The sequence below is a fragment of the Mastigoproctus giganteus genome, chromosome 8, assembly GCF_048544385.1.
Source record: "Mastigoproctus giganteus isolate SK-2022 chromosome 8, ASM4854438v1, whole genome shotgun sequence".
Classification (NCBI taxonomy): Eukaryota; Metazoa; Arthropoda; class Arachnida; order Uropygi; family Thelyphonidae; genus Mastigoproctus; species Mastigoproctus giganteus.
The window spans coordinates 177,575,659-177,597,050 of record NC_143582.1 but is presented as its reverse complement, the minus strand read 5'-3'; the positions used below and the strand labels follow the sequence as shown (position 1 = coordinate 177,597,050).

General features: G+C 37.3%; 1 protein-coding gene across 1 annotated transcript in view; it reads left to right on the top strand.

Moving 5' to 3' along the window:
• LOC150082033 (transcription factor IIIA-like) overlaps positions 1 to 21,392 on the top strand; it is a 159,145-nt gene that overhangs the window by 62,295 nt on the left and 75,458 nt on the right. Inside the window, exon 6 of the mRNA XM_090379927.1 lies at positions 5,651 to 5,737. Coding sequence (XP_090236053.1) covers positions 5,651 to 5,737 — 87 coding nt within the window. The remainder of the gene's footprint in view (positions 1 to 5,650; positions 5,738 to 21,392) is intronic.

Below are 21,392 nucleotides of genomic sequence, written 5' to 3'. Positions count from 1 at the left end.
ATACAGTACTCAAGATGTGGCCTTATACAAGGGAATAATCACCTCCTTATCCCTGCTAGAAAAATTCCTGTATATCATTGACAAGACACCATGAGCTACTCTTGCAGCTCGTCTGCACTGCTCAGAGAACTTCATATCTGCCTGCACAATTACCCCCAGGTCCTTTTCATTCTCCACCACTGTCAGTGTAGTACCGCAGAGTTGATACGTTGCTCTGGGGTTACTGTTTCCCATATGCAGCACTTTACATTTGTCGATGTTAAACCTCATTTGCCACCTCTCAGCCCATCTGTTCAACCTTTCCAGATCCTGTTGCAGCAGCATAGCGTCAGTATTGCCCTTAACAACCCTGCCAACCTTTGTATCATCTGCAAACTTGGACATTAAACTTGATATCCCATCATCAATATCATTCATAAACACCGAAAACAACAACGGACCCAACACTGAACCTTGAGGAACTCCACTAATAACATTAGTCCACGTTGAGCAGTGTCCATTGATTACCACTCTCTGTCTTCTGCCACTCAACCATCCCCTTATCCATAGCAGCAATTTGCCTTCAATGCCACACTGCTCCAATCTGTGCAGCAGTCTTCCATGTGCAACAGTATCAAAAGCCTTTCTAAGATCCAAATATATAATATCAAAGTTATTCCCTGCATCCAGTTCTTTTGTGACTACATCATAGTATCCAATCAAATTGGTCAGGCAAGACCTGCCCTTAACAAAACCATGCTGCGTCTGAGCTATAACTGAATTCTTGTCTAGATGATCCTGCAGTGCTTCTTTAACCAGTGCCTCCATTAATTTACCTGGAACAGAAGTTAAACTAACAGGTCTATAATTACTTGTGTCAGCCTTTGATCCTCCTTTGTGAATTGGGGTTACATTTGCACATCTCCAGTCTATGGGTACCTCCCCTGAGTCCAAAGAAGCTCTCATAATTATGGCTAGGGGTTTGCATACTTCCTTTGCTGCCTCCTTTAATATAACTGGATAGATCCCATCCACCCCAGGTGCCTTTTTTATGTTTATCCTCAACAATCTCTCCTCCACTTTCCTCTCAGTTATTACAAAATCATCCAGCTCACTGCCAATGTTTACTTTACCTACATCATTCTCCTTCCTGAATAACTCCTCATGCGTGAATGTAGATGCAAAATACTCGTTTAGATTGTTAGCCACCTCAGCAGGATCCTCAACTGTTGAACCATCAATATCCAGTGGACCAATCTGATTCATCCCTTTCCTTTTCGAGTTCAAGTATGTAAAGAACTCTTTTCTGTTTTTCTTTGCATCCTTTGCCAAGGATTTTTCATAGTCTGCCTTTGCCTGCCTAATCTCCTTTGTGACTTGGTTACAGACCAACTTATATCTATCATAGGCTTCCATGGCACCCATTAATTTGTATGTATCCCATGCATTTTTCTTCTCTGCCACATGTCTCATTAGTTCATCTGACAACCATTTAGGCCTAAACCTTGAACAATATTTCTTAGTTGGTATGTAAAGCCTGGTAGCCTCCAAGATTAGTTCCTTGAATGCTTCCCATTTTGAGTTTGCTGTTGGTAACATCATCAGTTGGTCCCACTGTATAGAATTTAAATACTGTCTCAGACCATCATAGTCGCCTTTACGAAAACAAAAACCCTTCCCTTTACCTCTGATGGTAGTTACCTCCTTGAGTAAATCCCACTTCAACACACTGATCACTGCCACCTAGTGGTTCATTTATCTGCAGGTTCTTAATGCATGAAGAGTCACTACTGATAATCAGATCAAGAGTATTGCTCCCTCTTGTTGCCTCACTAACATGCTGATGTAGAAAACAATCATCCAATAAATCCACAAAAGCCTTGCTAGTGTGTGAGTGACCAACCCACAAATTCCAGTCAATATCTGGGAAATTAAAGTCCCCCATTATAAGACTCTCTGATTTACTGGCCCACTCTATTTCCCTGTACAATATCTTATTATACTCATCAGAGTCATTAGGCCTATAGCACACTCCTACTCTCAATTTTGATTTCCCTATGCTTATGTCACACCAAATTGACTCGACACTGCCCTGTCCGTCGATGTCGACTGGCTTCACTTCCTTGGACTTTGTGTGTTTCTTAATTAATAGCATAACCCCTCCTCCCCTCCTGTCCTGTCTATCCTTTCTATACACATTGTATTCCCCAAATTCCAGTTCCGCATTACTTATATCTGTGTGACACCACGTCTCTGATATCCCAACAATATCTGCCTTTGATGTTTTGAGCAATACCTCAAATTCATCAAATTTATTTACCAAACTCCTAGCATTGGTGTACACGCAGGTATACATGCACCTGTTTCTATTCTTAGCTACCCTAACACAACCCATGTGTTTACTTGTACCGCAATGACTACCAGCAGTCTCTGAAATATCCTGCATCTTGTTTTTCAGACTTCTGCTCATTTCAATAGAAGCAGTGCAAGAATCACTTCCACCTCTGCCACTGGCTACTGTTAATCTATTAGTCCTTGTATCCCCCCCAACTAGCAGTTTTCCGACCCACCTAACACTGCCTCGACAGCATCAGCAAAAATTCATGCACCCTTTCTATTTAAGTGTATCCCATCCCTGTAGAAGCAATCTCTCCTGTTAACAAGTACAGTCCAGGCTGAAAAAAATTCTACCCCTTGAGCCTTGCACAATCCCTCCAGGGCCGAATTGATCGACAAGGCTCTCATCATATACTCCCTCCTATCGTGTCTGGGCAGAATTGCAGACACTTTAAAGTTCAACCCTAATTCACGGCTTTTTTTCAACAGTGACCTGTACTTGCTAAGTAATTCCGCCGGTCTCCTACTCTTAATATCATTAGTGCCAACGTGTACAACTATATCACCTTTTGTGCCCTTAAAAGATGATATCCGCTCTACAACGTCATCAACCTTTGCCCCTGGCAGACATACCCTGGTCCTATTCCACCTATCCTTTTTACAAAGTATGTTCCCCGTTTCCCTGACAATAGTCACCAACAACTACTAGTTCCTGTGGGACCAGCGCATTCTGCCTAGGGGGCTGCTTCTGTGTTGCCTGATGACCAAGTGCAAGCTCTGGCGTTGATGTGGGCAGCTGAGAGCTTGATGGGCCCCTCAATTTATTTCCTTCGAGGGCATCCACCCTGTCCTTCAAGCTCTCATAAACGCCCATAACAACGCTGAGTTGTCGCCTGATTTCCTTGCACTCCTTACATCGTGCACACACAAAGACGTCCCCCTTGGCAGTATCATGTCCCGTACCCGACTGCTCCGCAAACATCAAGCAAACAGTGCATTTTAATAGACTGTGATTCAGAGGGCAACTGCCCCCCTCAGTTCTCCCCTGAACCACAGCACTCCCATTAGCTTGAGCCTTTTGCTTTGCTGCTCTGGTCAGAGTCATGATTCCGATTTAATTCAATAAAATTCAAAACAAAAATTAAATCCTTAAGTTATATCCCAAAACAGTTATGTTATATATATTTTTTTCGGTATCTAGTGTTTTCTACGAGTTCCCTTTATACAACTTCCGTATCACGTGTACCACTATAGTTATGTATTAATTATTTGTTACGATTAAGTCGTTATATATATATATATATAGAGTTAAAAGTACAATTTAATTGACAATAAAGTTTATCAAGATTAATAGATTTACTGATTAATTGACAATATTATATTATGCACTATACGACACTAAGCTTATGCTATCGTGTAAAAATGGCGGGAATTCACGAACGGTATTTCTACGGACTCGTAAGTATTGATTAGCTTCCAAATCTCGCTATCTCAATTTAGAATAAACTAAGGATCCTGACTAGGTCTATAATCTACTTATAGAAGATAATTTGATATAACAGTTGGTTAATAAATCGACTAAATTTGGTTAAAAAAAATTTGGTTTGTGACACGTGGATTTGATACCGTTACCGATACTAAGTAATATCTACAAAATCTCTGTCTAAGTTAAACTTTAAACTAAGTATCATAACTAGGAATATAAAGCTACTCTAGAAAATAAGTTAATATGACAATTTAAACTAATAAAGCAGAAAATAAATCAGGAAAAACTTCTCTGTTTGAAGAACTTTAAGGAGCAATGTCCGCACAGGCCAACCTCGCACCCAGACTCCAATCTTGAATCTTGGGCAGAAGTTGGCATGCCATCCAGTCCCATTGCAGAGATGTTTGGATGGGAGCTGATTAGCCACTCAGTCAGAAAATGAAAGATTTTAGGTAGCATATCACAACATGATGAATCCTTGAACAAGGACAATGCATCAGTGAATGAAATGAGACCAAATTTGGTAACATAATCTGCCCAGACCTCTAGTTAGAAGTTTCAGGGATAAATGTGGATTTTTGGTAAAAGTTCCTCTTTCTTTTTTTAGCTCAAGTATTGATAAATTCAATAAGGCTGCTTTCTTAGCAGTTTACCATGTTAGCTCTAGTCCACTTACATTTGCAGATCACATCACCAATCATTGATCTAGGGATCTGAATTGCCTTTGAAATACCACTTACAGACCAACTGCTTACGTGGCACCCTGTTATCATTGTATACTGAAAGGTTTAGCTCTGTTGATTGTGTAATCTTACATTCACATTTGTACTACTGTCTCCTTGAAGGCCTACAGGCATATTTATAGTCTTGTCTGACACATGGTGCCTGGGTAGGACATGACTCTCAACAGAGGGGGTGCATGTATAGGCTTACTACACGTGTATGTATGCCTGGTATGTGTATTATTTGTGTATATATTTAAGTAAAAATACTTAACTACTAACAGTTTTTTGTTTGAGTGGTCTATGGTGTGTTTACACCAATATTATATAGATTATTATACTCTTAAAGATATGCCTTGTTGCATTTAATTTTACTTAAATATTATCACGTACACCTTCTGGCATCTCATATTGTGGGATTATCTTCACAACTGGATTGTCATGTCTGCAATACCAGGGTGCCTGCCCACTCATCGATGAAGGGCCAACAAGCCTTGAAATGTGCCGTCTGGGTGGTGGTGCCCACTGAGAATAAGTAACAATAGTCTTGTCTTTTAGTGAAGCATTACTTATTCGAGGTAGTGCAATACATGGCAACTTGTTGTGAAGGAAGAGCACAATACGAGATACAGATAAAATGCCCTTCAAACTACTAACGTAGTTTTTTGTTTAAGAGTTGTCTATGGTGTGTCCACCAATATTATATAGTGTATTATTTGTGTAAGGTACAGTATATTCATGATTAAGTTTTGTAAATTTTGATTTTACTGAAGATTGATGTAAGCTCATTTCTTGGCTTGTCGGTGTTGAAATTTTCACTGGCTGACAGAAAATAATAAGACATTTCAGTGAAATGCATGCCATTAAGAAATCAAGCATTTTAATCCATTTAGATTTGCACTTGCATTAAATATCCTCCAAAATACCCCTAAACTTCTACATAAGATCTAAGTAGATATTGTCTAGAAATATATATTATATACACTTAATTTCTGGCAATGCTAGGAATACCCTTGTGGTATTTTCTAAGACCTTTAATTGGAAAGTAACAGATCAAAGTTTGTTTTCTTTAATGTTATTGCATCATTCATTGTCTTAAGTTGTTAACTCCAATTTTTCGTTTTAGGATACAAATGTGATAGTCCAGGTTGTGACAGTATATTTTCTAGTTGGTTACTTTTTCGAAGGCACAAAATGAGATGTCATTCCTTCAGTAAGATCTTTTAATTTATAAATTAAATTAATACTTTATTAGTGCATTACAGTAATTATAAGGTTCATCTCAGAAATATGCTTGCTGATATTATCTTGTCCCTTCTACAACTATTGCAATCAATAAGTGTGAAGTTATCGAAAAATATGGAAAAGATATGTAAAATAAACAGATTCCACTAACTTCAGAGTTTATTTTTATAAAATAAAAATAATGCATACCATATTTCATAAAAAATGATATAAAGGATTAATCCATTATGATCTCCCCCCCCCCCCAATCTCATCAGAAACCACATAATCTTAGTGAATGCAAAAACCAAAGAACACAGTATTTCTGTAACCCCTAAACTCCACTGTAGGACTGGTTGATTTAATTATTTGATTTGTGTTTCAGAGTTTAGCCTTTGGAAAGTACAGTATATTCATAATTAAGTTGTGTGAATTTTGATTTATTGAAGATTGATGTAAGTTCATCTCTTGGATTGTTGGTGTTGAATTTTTCACTTACTTCAGTAGTGCTTTTGAGATTCTGGCTGACAAAAAATAAGAATGGTTGGGTTTAAAAAAAAAAAAAGTTTTGGTGAGAGGAGATGAGTGAATTCCATGAAGTAATCATAAATATTTTGATTGATGGATAGTGATTAGGTTTTATACAAGGCGTGAGATATAGTCTGCTCAGGGTAAAACACCTGATACAGAGCAAAAAAGTTATGATATTAGTGGTGCAATGCTGAGGTGGACCAAGTGTGAAAGCTCATTTTTGAGATATTAACTTTTTTTTATTAAATTGCACATAATTATCTGACCATTTTCTGAAAACCAGCTGAATGAAGAATGTTACATCAGTGTATCAGTTAATTAATAGAGTTTTTTAAGATTGCCTGTTGCTGATAAAAACTAGCAAAATTAATAATAAAATTTCTGGACTTGGTTCACTTCACCCCAGAATTTGGTGCTATAAATCTGGACTTGATTCACTTCATATTTTAGGTTAAAGGTTAGAGAAAGTATTCTCAGAAGATGTTAATTTATTTCAAACTTAATTATCATACACATTCATTTCATAATCTTCATTATTTGCATGTTGTTCCTGAGACCTAGTAGACCCAGTGAGTGGTAGATTCTTATAACTATAGTAAGCTGGAGATGTATACTGTACTAATGCCAGTATATCATCCTTCTGTTTGGTGGCAGGCTTTCTTTCTGTGTAAGGCAATTGCAATTCAGTATTGTTAAATGAAGACAACTTTCTTCATGCTGATTTTTTTTTTTTCTCCCGTTTCTATACAGATTTTCTGTCAATCTAATAGTTCATTAATACTTACTTTAAATTTTATAAGAAATGGTGATCCCTGCTGTAAATGCAACTGTTGAATTTTCAGCCAATTTACAGGCCTTCCCTCAGCATCCTTTTTCCTCAGTGACCATTTCTTCTAATCCCTTGCTTCAGAAGAACTAATTTCTTTTCATCTCTGTAACATCAAATTTAGGAGGTTTTTGTTTTGACATTTCAACAATTTCAATGTACTTTGCAGGAGAAATATGATTTCTTTTGCGGATAGTTTTTCAATTAATGCAAAGTCACTGTCATTAGATAAGAATGAATGACTCAAAACCATGAATTTCAAATCAATATTTGCTGAGACTGCTGTCCCATTTACCAATCTCATTAGAAGCCAGTTTTCAATTTCTGTTTTGTCCATTACAGGCATCAGAGTAAAAGATTGTGCTCAAAGTGAGAGGCATTGTGTAAAATGTTTACAAAGAACTGCTATCTCCTGAGAACCTATACCTGTGTCTGTTTCATCTCACATATTCATCAATGTTTTGGTTCTTGTTAAGAGTGGACACATAATTATAAATATACATGTTTCTCTTATAATATGCAATAGAGACAGTAAGCTTACTGAAAGGTTGGGCCTTCTGAAGATTGAATGTGCAGATATGTTTTGTATGAAGCTGCTTCTTTAACTCTCTTTGAAGACATTATTGATTCAGCCTTCCTTGGATGCTGACTTCTCATGCCATTTATGGTATGTTATCAAGTCTAAAAGAAAGATGGGGAGAAATAAGTTACCTTGTTTTGCCATGACAGTGCTCTTGCTCACATGGCAGCAGTTGCAGCAGCTGAAATCTGTTGGTGTGAATATGAATTGCTGATACATCCATTTGTCACACCAACCAGATTTTTTTTTTTTTTTTTTTTCCCCCCAAAATTTAATTTTCACTTGGCTGGACCAAAAATTCAAAACAAGTAAGGTTATATCAGCTGTGAAAGTTATTTTTTTATTTTTTTTTTTTTTAGTGCTTTGTTGAATCGTTCTACAAAGGGTTGATTACATTCCAACATTGCTGGAACAGGTGTATGCAGCTCCAAGGAGACTACATTTAAAAATAATGCACAACCACTGGTTTGAGTGTTGCTTCAAAGTGAGGGTATAAACTTCTTGATACTCCCTTGCAGGTGTGTGCATGCAGAGAATGGGAAATAAAAAGCATGAATCAATGTAGAAAATGTCTAATCAAACTGAGTTATCAGATAAATCATTTTCATACTCTTGTAACAGTTTGTGGCATGCTGTGAGAAGGCATATGGTATTTGTAATTAAACTGTTGCTTTTGAAGGCTTGTATCTCAAGGGAGAGAAGCTAGTTGCCAGGTTCAAATTTAGAGTGGACAGTAATGAAAGTTTCTACATTCATACAAAAGAATAACATAAAAAAAAAATTCTAAAGTAATTACCAAAAGGGAAAAAACTACTGTATGTAGTGTAGGAGTGAACAACTGTGCAACAAGTTTAGTTGTTGTTCATCAGTGATCATTGTGATGCTCACTGATGTTAAGATGGAATCTATCCAGTTATATTAAAGGAGGTGGTGAGGGAAGTAAGCAAACCCTTAGCCATAATTATGAGAGCATCCTTAGATTCAGGGGAGGTCCCCACTGACAGGCAAAGTGCAAATGTATCCCCAATTCACAAAGGGGGTTCAAAGGGTGACACAAATAATTATAGACCTGTTTAACTTCTGTTCTGGGGAAAATGGAGTCACTGGTTAAAGAAATGATGCAGGGTCACCAAGACAAGACTGCAGTAATAGTTCAGACACAGCATGGGTTTAAGCACAAGTCTTGTCTGGCAAATTTGACTGGATTCGATGATTTGGTCGCAAAGGAACTGGATGCAAAAAATAATTTTGATATCATATACTTGCATTTCGGGAAAGCTTTTGTACTGTTGCACATGGAAGACTGCTGTACAAATTGGAGCGGTATAGAATTAAGGGCAAATTGCGGCAATGGATAAAGGCATGGTTGAGCGGGAGATGGCAGAAAGTGGTAATAAATCGACACTTCCCTACATGGACTAATGTTATTAGTGGAGTTCCCCAGTGTTCAGTGCTGGGCCCATTGTTGTTTTGTGTATTTATCAATGAAGGTATATCAGGTTTAATGTCCAAGTTTGCAGATGATACAAAGGTTGGCAGGATCCTGTTGCAGTAGCATACTGTCTTTACTGTCAGTAAAGACAGTATGCTACTGCAACAGGATCTAGAAAAGTTAGGCAGATGGGCTAAGAAGTGGCAACTGAAGTTTAACATTGACGAATGTAAAGTACTGCATATGGGTAGCAGTAACCCAAGGGAAAAGTACCAACTGTGTGTGTGGTACTACACTCAGAGAGGTGGAGAATAAAAAAGACCTGGGGGGTAATTGTGCAGTCAGATATGAAATTCTCTAAGCAGTAGAGATGGTCTGCCAGAGCAGGTTATGGAGTTTTGTTAATGATATATAGGAATTTTGCTAGCAGAGACAAGAAGGTGATTATCTCTTTGTAATAAGGCAATGGTCAGGCTGCACCTTGTCTGGAGGCCTCATTTTATGAAGGATATATAATTGCTAGAACGAGTACAGAGAAGAACAAGATTGGCAAGAGGAACAAGGGTGCTCTTACCAAGAGGCTTACATTCTGCGAGTTGCAGCATCTGGAGACTAGGCACCTGTGAGGTGATCTGATTTGAGGTGAATTTTTGTCTGCATTATGTTATCAGATCTTAGTTTAAGGCACATCAGTGGAATGTGATATATAATTCTTCTATACAGCACCATTTCCATGTCAATCCTTTCAGCATTTCTTGATAATTACAGATTATCAAGAAAAGCAGGAAGGTCTTGAATGGTTTCAGCAGGCACACTGCTGATGTGGGATATTTCTGCTTGCTGAGATTAAGAACTTGAGGGGGCATGGCGCCTCAGTAGCCAGGTGGGCAGGAGCAGCAGTTCGTAGCACACGCTTTTTGATTAGACCAGGGATCGACCCAGTGACCACCAAATACAGAGGATGCGGAAAGGTCAGGAAATTACCACCACATATCTCTGGAGCAATATGGCCTTAGTTGCTAATGCTCCTAAAAAAAAACTACTGAGGGGGCATAAATTCAAATTGTGGAAAGACAGTTGTAGAATAGATGTGCATTAGTTTTCCTTTAGCCAGTGTCAGTTGATTGCTGAACAGACTTCCATCTGTTGTGGAAGTTGATAGCCTTTAAATAAACTTAAGGCTGAATTAGACAAATATTTGGAGTGACTGGACGGGTGAAATGGGAAGGGTTTTTTTTTTTTTTTTTTTTTTGCTAATGCTATATAAGCTTGCTTTCATGCATCATATGCCTCAACTAATGCTAATGTGCTGGAATCTAAGAACCACTTTGCCAATTGTTGCTCATTATTTTTTTTTATTTTTTTGGAATATTCCCAAATTATTATTATTACATCTACTAGGGTTTTAGTGTTGTTCCACTAAACTTCGTTCTTCAAATAACTCGCACAACTAAAACTTGCAAAAATTGTGGCTGATAAGTAAGGAGACCAAACATTTGGGAATAGATTGGAAATTATGCAATAATTTCCAATGAATTTCCAGCTATCATAGCTGAGTGTGTCATTGGAAAATATCATAAAGCAGTTATGTTATTGGATGAGTAATGATGTTGTGGTTCTCCATCCTGCAAGATTTTGATTTTATTGGCGCAAAAACGACTGCAGTTATACTGTGCCAAGAAAAGATTAAAATGTCAACAAAGATATTCTGCTAACCTTCAAAAAGGTTACCTCGTCAAATTGTTATTTATATATGTATAAGGCAGTATAAGCTTAAAAGTAAATGATCCAGTGTGTGTGTGTGTGTGTGTGTAGCTATATATTAATAGCTTTTAAAAACTTAAACTGCTGACACATGGTCGTTGTCTGATAAAAATCTGAGTGTATAAGGCTGTCGGATGAGTAAAAGCGGTAAAATATTCATTGCGAACATGGGTAAAGTTAACGCAATCTATTAAAATATGCTTTATTGATAAAATGGTGTCGCAAGATTCACACATAGGAGGGTCATCTGCCCTCAGCAGAAACGAATGTGTCAGATGACTGTCCTATGTAGAGTCGAGCAAGAACAACTTCCTTGCTCTGATTCCTGTGCAAACTAGACTGCCAAGTTTCTATTACAGGCTTTATTTGGTATAATTTATTTGTTCTCTCTATGCCATAGTTCTTGCCATTGGGAATATATCTTGTTGCATATTATTTGCCTGTAGTCTGTATAGGGGACTGACAGGCAACAGTGGGAGCTGCTGATTTGACTGCAATGTCAGCCAAATCATTTCCCCTTATCCCATTGTGGCTAGGAATCCAGCCATCCTGCAAGAAACCAGTGTGCATGCAGCCTCTAGTTTGAATATTGAAAATAACATGCTGACAAGTTCATGAGATCATAAGCCAGTTGTGTTACTCTTTCTGTTGCTTATCCTCCTAAAAGTATAATCCTATAATGAACAAAGTTGTGACACTGCACCACATCTAATAGCATTTAGAGAAAGCAGTGGATCTTCATTGATGTAGTGTTCACAATATCTGACAATTCTGGATTTTGACATTATTATTCAGTTAAAGTTGGTCTTTTCCTCAGACCTGTGCCCTCGACCTCCATTCTGGTCAGAAACTGGGACCGAAACAAACATTTTCACAGGATCACTTGAAGTCAGCTGCTACATTATGTGCAAGTTGTGTCACCCTTTACAGGACCTTGGACAGTTGACTGTGAAAGTCTGAATAGGAACCACTCTTCTACTGGTAAGAATGTAAATTACATGCTATGCTCTTGGTAATTGCAACAAAAGTCTCAACAGGGAAGGTGGTTTCTGCAGGCAAAACTGTTTGCCTACTCTCTCTTCCATGGTGGAAGCAATCTTTTGTCTATCATTTGTGCAATCCATTTTGTTATAGAGGCCCACACTCTTTGCAAATACTTAAATGCAGTAAAGTTATTACTATTGTTTTGCTAGATCGTAGGTATAGCTTAGCTTAATTATCAGCACTCACCTCATAGTAATCCGCTCAGTTCAATGAAAGTTTCAACACGTACATAGTATTTATGAAATTTTAAAATCAGATTAGTAGCTATTTTTAACTTAAAGAAATTATGAATTTAAAAAAAATTAGAAATTACAAAATTATGAGCTTTAAAAATTGTTAAAATTTGCCTAAAGGAAAGTGCACATTCCATTATATAGTTGTCTAATTAAAATTATGTATTAAAAATAAAATAAAAGCGAGATAAAAGCTAATAGCCATGCACGAGCGACTTTAGAAACAGTCTTCAGTTAGCTATAGTGGAAAGAGAAGAACACGCGAAGTATGCTACATACTGGTTAAGTTCCCGAAATGCATTTCAGTGCATGTGGAAACTGTGTGCTAAATTCCAAATAGGGGAGAAGTGATTGGAATCTTGTTTAATATGTTGAATGACGTGTGGCACTTAAACCACTCGATGACGAGAGCTTCATTTTGCAGAATTTTATAACTAACTCAGTTCAACTACTGGTGTAGTTGAACAGAATAGCCGAATCGATGGGCAGATTATGATTATAAGATTGAACATGTGTTAGTTCTGTACCTGATAAATTATATTTGAAGCTATTAAAGTGGTTTTTTTTTTTTTTTTTTTTTTTGATTTGGTAGTTGTTGGCGCATCGGCTTCTATGGCCATATTGCACCTCCCAAGGTTTTTGCAGTACTTTGATCCAAGCCCGAGGCGGGAATCGAACCCGCGACCTTGGGTTGCCGGGCAGGTACTTTACCCACTCGGCTAGCCCGGTCGGCATTAAAGTGGTAGTAGGCACTTGTGTTAGAAATTTTGAAGTCCCAAATTTAGCTGTTGTACTACCACTGTAACATGCTTGACAATCTGATTGACATCTAATCAAATATATAATATTATTATAATCCTGTGTTACATATTCATATGTTGTCTTGTATGAATTAAATTTAGAATCTTATTTATTATAAGATGTAAATATTAACTTTATTGGTATTCTTAAAAACCTGTTGAAGTCATCTAGCATATTGTTGATGGTATGGAAGGATGATAAGGGGTTGTGTATCTTATTCACATGGTTATTAATGTTGTTAGGGTAATTAATACTATTATGGACTTCAATAATGGTTTCTTTTATTAGTTGTAATGGGTATTTCCTGTCGATAAATTTTTTTTTTTTTTTTTGTGAGGTATTGCAATTGTACGGATAGATCTGTTTGTGTGTGACTATATTTAATAGCATTATATATCTGATTATAAAGAACTGCTTTTTTGATGAATAGAGGATGGTGTGAGTAGTAATGTAAGAACTTGCCTGTATGTGTGTTCTTTTCTGTATATTTTGGTACCTAAAAATGCGCCAATTTTATATATAATCTATTACAGTAGTTAAGACTGAATTCCAGTTGTAAAATTCAAAATGAAGCTCTCATCATTGAGTGGTTTAAGTGCCACACATCGTTCAACATATTAAACAAGATTTCACACAAGAAGCATGTTCTTCTCTTTCCACTATAGCTAACTGAAGACTGTTTTGAAAGTTGCTCGTGCGTGGCTATTAGCTTTTATCTCACTTTTATTTTATTTTTAATACATAATTTTAATTAGATAACTATAGAATGGAATGTGCACTTTCCTGTCTTAGGCAAATTTTAACAATTTTTAAAGCTCATAATTCAGTAATTTCTAATTTTAAATTCATAATTTCTTTAAGTTAAAAATAGCTACTAATCGGATTTTAATTTCATAACTATGTACGTGTTGAAACTTTCATAAAACTAAGCAGATTACTAAATGATCAGGTGAGTGCTGATAATTAAGCTAAGCTATACCTACGATCTAGTTGTTACATCACAGCACATAAGGAATCCTTAATATATCATACTATAAACTCTAAAAGGAAGAGGCTGAATCTGATTGGTCCGCTTGATATCAATGGTTCAACTGTTGATTATCCTGCTCAGATAGCAAACAAACTGAATGAGTATTTTGCATCTACATTCACACATGAGGAGTTAAGTTTTGAAAATGGCAGAAGGTTATCAAATTGTAGCAGGGTGCTTAATGATTTTGTAATAACTGAGAGCAAAGTGGAGGAGAACTTGTTGAAGTTAAACATAAGAAATGGCACCTGGGATGGATAGGATCTATCCAGTTATATTAAAAGAGGTGGCAAAACAACTAAGCAAACCCTTAGCCATAATTATGAGAGCATCGTTGGACTCAGGGGAGGTCCCCACAGACTGGAGATGTGCAAATGTATCCCCAATTCACAAAGAGGGATCGAAGGGTGACACAAGTAATTACAGACCAGTTAGTTTTAACTTCTGTTCCGGGTAAAATAATGGAGTCACTGGTTAAAGATGCATTGCAGGGTCATCTAGACAAGACTGCAGCAATAATTCAGACACAGCATGGGTTTGTTAAGGGAAAGTCTTGTCTGACAAATTTGATAGGATATTATGTGGTTACAAAGGAACTGGATGCAAAAAATAGATATCATATATTTGAATTTCAGGAAAGCTTTTGACACTGTTGCGCATGGAAGACTATTGTACAAATTCGAGCATAATGGTATTAAAGGTAAGTTGCTACAATGGATAAAAGGATGGTTGAGTGGGAGAAGACAGAGGATGGTAATTAATGGGTGCTGCTCTTCATGGACTAATGTTATTAGTGGAGTCCCACAGGGTTCGGTGTTGGGCCCTCTGTTTTGTATATTTATCAGTGATATTGATGAAGGTATATCAGGCTTAGTATCGAAGTTTGCAGATGATACAAAGGTTGGCAGGGTTGTTAATGGCAGTGTGCTACTGCAACAGGATCTAGATAATTTGGGCAGATGGGCTAAGAAGTGGCAACTCAAGTTTAACCTTGACAAATGCAAAGTACACTGCATATGGGTAGAAGTAACCCCAGAGAAATGTACCAACTGTGCACTTAAGGTGGTAGAAAATGAAAGACCTGGGAGTAATTGTGCAGTCAGATATGAAGCTTTCTGAGCAATGTGGACAAGCTGCCAGGGCAGGTCATGGGGCTTTGTCAATAATATATAGGAATTTTGCTAGCAGGGAAAAGGAGGTGATTGTCCCTCTGTATAAGGCAATGGTCAGGCCCTGCCTTGAGTACTGCGTACAGGTCTGGAGGCCTCATTTTAGGAAGGATGTAGATTTACTTGAGCGTGTACAGAGAAGGGCAACAAGATTGGTGAGGGGAATGAAGGGATCCTCTTACCAAGAGAGGCTTAAATTCTGCAAATTGTCATGGCTGGAGACTAGGTACCTGCACAGTGATCTGATTGAGGTGTATAAGACCTTGAATGGGTTGAGCACACTGAATTCTGATGGGATCCTTCCACTTGTTCAGATTACGAACCTAAAGGGGCATAAATTCAAATTACGAAAAGACAGATGTAGAATAGATGTGCAAAAATTTGCCTTTAGCCAGCAGGTGGTTAATTGCTGGAACAAACTTCCATCTGTCGTTGTGGAAGTTGATAGGTTGAATAAATTTAAGGAGGAACTGGACAGGCATTTGGAGGGAATGGCGTGGTTTTTTTTTTTTTTTTTTTTGCTGATGCTGCATAAGCTCATAAACTTGCTTTCTTGCATCACATGCCACTACTACTATTGTTTTGTTAAAACTTGCTCAGCAAAATTATATTTCAGCACAAGTCTTGTGAATTTTTGTCTGCATTATGTTATCGGTTCTTATAGTTTAAGGCACATCAGTGGAATGTGATATTATATAATTCTTCTATACAGCACCATTTTCATGTCAGTCCTTTCAGCATTTCGTGATAATTACAGATTATCAAGAAATGCAGGAAGTCCATTATGATTGTCTGTTTTAAATTTCATCTTTTTTTTTTTTTTCAGTTAGGTACTTTCCATAATAATATTTAATCATAACTCTGTATAATTAAATATAAAAAAAATTAGTTTCTGCCATTTTTTTAAATATTTTTAAGTATATTACAAAGTGTTGCAATAGTAGGTACTCAAAATAATCTGGCACTTAGGCATTTATAGCACTCTTCTATTAGTCCCACAGGTAGAAGTCTTTGGGTTAATGAAGTTTGAGCCTGATGACTGAAATTACAGATTACCATCATGCATGATTTGCATGTAAGTTCTAATAATCAGAAGGTATTCTCCAGTTTTGGTAATGTTGTATGGAGGAAGAATAAGTGTCCCTTACTTCTGTGACCGGCATGTAGGAGCACAAGACCATCAAACATTCAAGAATTTCTGCTGCTGTCTTTGCATTATATGTGTTATTTCTCTGTTGGTAGTGGAAGTCCAACATTCCATCTATAGAATCTAGTGTAACAACTCAGTTATCATGATATGTAGTAGTCTGTAACTCATTTGGAAAGGTCTGGGTTTGATTCCCATTGACAACTGGAAGAGTTCTCAAGTCCTCTTTATTTAGGCAATAGTTAAATGATCTCAGGTGGAGGGATTATTTCCCCCCACCTGGGTTTCTCAGCCCACAAAACATGCAAATTGACCCATGAACACACACTTCTACAAACAACAGATATAAGCATACACTTAGAGGGTATTAATAATAATAATAAAATAAATCCCATCTGCAAAGCATCTTTTACCTACAAAAAAGAACCCTATTTAAAAAGGCTGGAGTTATGTGCAAAATATTTAAGAAATGGCAAACTCATAGTGGAGAATATTAGCCATCAGTGTATTCTATGTTTGCATATGATAGAGATACAGCTCTTTGGGAAGGTGCACCACAAAACTGGGACACCCCGAATTTACTCCCACCCAAATTTACTGCAACAACAATTCAAGTATCATGGCTAACACACTTGCTGACCTTTTTCAGTCCACTGTAAGAAATGGAATTTTTTGAATTATGGTCTTGCAGCTCCTGCTTCTTTATCATAAAATTGTCCAAGGGTCATATGTGTATCGACATATTCTCTGAAAGTGTACACCTCAGGACATGTAATTTGCATTCTGAGATCTGCTCATAAAAAAACTGATTAGTTACTGCAAGAGGGTGAAAATACTTTGTCCTATTCAAATCGTATTCACCACTTTTGTTGTTATGATAATAAAAGTGAGTTTCATGTTCCATAATTGATTTAGGCATTTGAATGATTCTTTGTAGATTATCTCCATGAAATGAATAAGATTAAGTCACCTTGTATATAAATATGCAACTAAATAACAATTCAGATTTTTATAACCTTGCATGCTCCTAGTAATAAGAGTAAAGAGGTAAACACCTTTAGTTTTCCACCCAGAAATGGAAGTAATTTATATCTGTGACATTGGAAGAACAAACCTGGGGAAACCTTTGTTAGAAATGTGAAATGAGGTTTTCTATCATTAATTCTTAGTTTAATCTGGCATTATAGTGCAGATGAAAATAAATTCTGCCATGGATATTTGTTTCTCTTTGTGTAGTTTAATATGCATTTTCAAAAATATCTTGAGTTAGGTCAGAATGTGTATGTGCCTGCAATTCTGCCCAGACACACTAGACAGGATTATATGCTGAAAGCCCTGTGGATTAATTCTCCACTTGAGGGAATCTGCAAGACTCGAGGTGGGAAATTTGAGTGTGGCCTGCACTAGTAGGATGAATATATTTTATAGAAATGGTATTCATTTGAACAATGATGGTGCAAGAGTTTTTGCCAGTATCATTGAGGATACCTTAAAGGGTCATGGAAACTGCTAGTTGGGGGTGAAGGAATCTGAAGATATGGATAAAAGTAATGCACTTGCCTCAAGAATTCTAGTATGTTGCCACAACAGCCAATGTTGATAAAATGGTCTGAGGGTACCAGTGTTTCAAATGAGGGGGAAGCTAAAGCTTTGGTACAAGCCTGAATATTCAAGGCATGTGTCAGGGTAGTAAACTGTAGAAAATTACTTAGCCTTAACTGTGTCTACAGTAGTGTCAGAAGTTTTATTAATAAAATGGCCATTTAACTCTTGGTTAGGACAAATGTTGACATAATAGAATTAACAGAAACTTGGTGCCACGTGGAAATTGGAGATAAGTTCCAGGTATGTATAATGTATTTAAGGAAGACAGAAGGGCTCATGCTGCTTATGAGAAGCAGCCTGAGCATGAAAAGAGATTTTTCTGAGTCTGAAGTTACATCTTCCAGCATAGAATCTGTGCGGTGTGAGTTAGTTGGAAACAAAGATATAATGAGAGTGGGAGTAATCCGCAGACCAGAAGATTGTGAAAAGTATGACAAGTGTCTTTACATGAAGATGGAATGAGCAAGCAAGCGTGAATGTCTTATTATGGGTGACAATCTGCCCAACATTGACTGGAATAAGTGGCGAGGATAACTCACCATGGAGAAATTTTTTTTTTTTTAAAGAAACTAGATGATCATTATTTGTATCATCGTGTTAGAGAAAATATTAGGAGTGAAAATATTCTTGACCTCATCATTACTCAGAAATTAGATGACATACCAGGGCTTTAAAAAAAAAAAAAAAGAACCATTGGCTGGTAGTGATCATGCAGTTGTCAGTTGGAAAATGAAGAAAGATGCTGCAGTAGTTAAAGCTAAAGGCACTGGTTTTAATTTCAGAAGAGGGGACTTTGACAATTTAAGATGCTATATTGCATCTCTTAATTGGGCTAATTGCAGCATTAGCACAAATACACTTGAATTATGGAATGCCTTTAAAGCAAAAATCACAGAAGCCATGAACATGTACATACCATTAAGAAAATATCAGGAGGAGGATGCAGACTGTGGAGCTGGCTGGTCAAATAGAGCAGAAAAAGATAGCATGGGATAGTTAGTGATGAAAAGTACTGAAGCCTACAACAGGTACTATTACAAATTTATTTGTAATAGTATTGCAGATAGTTAGAGACCAAGACTGTGTATAAGAAAGTACTTGCTAAGAGAGTAAAGAATTGGGACAAGCAATTTTTCATGCATGAATATAATAAGGAAGAAAAAAAATGCAAATCAGATTGGACTCTTGTGAATTAGGTGTGGAAAAGTCTTAAACAACCCAGCTGATGTGAATTGAACAGGTGCTTTGCATCTGTCTTTACTGAACAAAGACCCTTCGTGTTGAGAAAAGGCAGAGTTATATGAAATTAGTGATTTTGAAAATATAGATGACTGTTTATTAGAAAAACTTGAGAATAAAGGCAAGTAAGGCTCCTGGAGTTCAGGGTATATACCCAGTAATTGTAAGGGGGGACTGCAAGGAAGTGTATCAAACCATTTAAAGTTAATTATGAGGGTATCTTTGGACACTGGATAGATTCCTTTTGGATTGGAGAAGTGCCAACATATCACCGATATATAAAGACAATTCTAAGATTGAATTCAGTAACTACAGACCGGTTAGCCTGCTTTACTTGTAGGGAAAATCTTAGAGGCAATGATTAAGAGTGCAATCCAGGGTCATTTAGATAGATATCGCTTTCTGAATAGCATGTGATTTTGTTAAGGATAAATCATGTTCAAGGTTTAGGCCTAAATGGATGTAAGATGAACCAATGAGACATATGGCAGAGAAGAAAAATGCATGGGACCCATATAAATTAATGGGTGACATGGAAACCTATGATAGATATAAGCTGGTCTGTAACCAAGTCACAAAGGAGATTAGGCAGTCAGAGGCAGATTATGAGAAATCCTTGGCAAAGGATGCAAAGAAAAACAGAAAAGAGTTCCTTACCTATGTAAACTCTATATTGATTCACTGGATATTGATGGTTCAACAGTTGAGGATCCTGCTCAGGTGGCTAACAAACTAAACGAGTATTTTGCATCTACATTCACCCATGAGGAGTTATTCAGGAAGGGGAATGCCAGAGGTGAAGTAAACTCTGGCAGTGAGTTAGATGATTTTGTAATAACTGAGAGGAAAGTGGAGGAGAAATTGTTGAGGAGAAACATAAAAAAAGGCACCCGGGGTGGATGGGATCTATCCAGGAGGCAGCAAAGGAAGTAAGCAAACCTTAGCCATAATTATGAGAGCTTCTTTGGACTCAGGGGAAGTACCCATAGACTGGAGATGTGAAAATGTGACCCCAATTCACAAAGGAGGATCAAAGACTTACATGAGTAATTATAGACCTGTGAGTTTAACTTCTGTTCCAGGAAAATTAATGGAGGCACTGGTTAAAGAAGCACAGCAGGATCATCTAGACAAGACTTCAATTACAGCTCGGAGACAGCATGGTTTTGTTAAGGGAAAGTCTTGCCTGACCAATTTGATTGGATACTATGATGCAGTCACAAAAGAGCTGGATGCAGGGAATAACTCTGATATTATATATTTGGATCTTAGAAAGGCCTTTGATACTGTTGCACATGGAAGACTGCTGCACAAATTGGAGCAGTGTGGCATTGGAGGCAAATTGCTGCTATGGATAAAGGATGGTTGAGGTAGAGAAGACAGTGGTAATCAATGGACACCTCATTGTGGACTAATGTTATTAGTGGAGTCCCTCAGGGTTCAGTGTTGGGTCCATTGTTTTCTGTATTTATAAATGATATTGATGATGGTATATCAAGCTTAATGTCCAAGTTTGCAGACCATACAAAGGTTGGCAGAGTTTTTAAGGACACTACTGATGTTACTCATGGTGTCTTGTCAATGATATACAGGAATTTTTCTAGCATGGATAAGGAGGTGATTATTCCCTTGTATAAGGTAATGGTCAGGCCTCATTTCAAGAAGGATATAGAGCTGCTGGAACGAGTACAGTGAAGGGCAACAAGATTAGTGAATGGAACAAAGGGTTGCTCTTACAAAGAAAGGCGTAAGTTTTGCAAATTACATTGTCTGGAGACTAGGCACCGGCGAGGTGATCTGATAGAGGTGTATAAAGCCTTGAATGGTTTGAGCATGCTCAGTGCTGATGGGATTCTTTCTCTTGCTCAGAATAATCACCCGAGAGGGCATAAATTCAAATTGAGGAAAGACAGATGCAGGATAGATGTGCGGAAATTTGCCTTTAGCCAGCGGGTGGTTGGTTGATGGAACAGACTTCCATCCCTTGTTGTGGAAGTTGATAGCCTAAATAAATTTAAGGCTCAGCTGGATAGGTATTTTGAACGAATGGAGGGGTGAAATGGGAGGTTTGTTTTTTTTTTTTTTTTTTGGCTGATGTTGCATAAGCTTGCTTTCTTGTATCATACTCCTCTGCTAATGCTAACTTAGTAGGCTATTTTCACATTTACTCGTGAGCTGGATCAATGAACAATTTCAATATAGTTTATTTGGATTTTACAAGACATTTGAATCAATCCCTCATG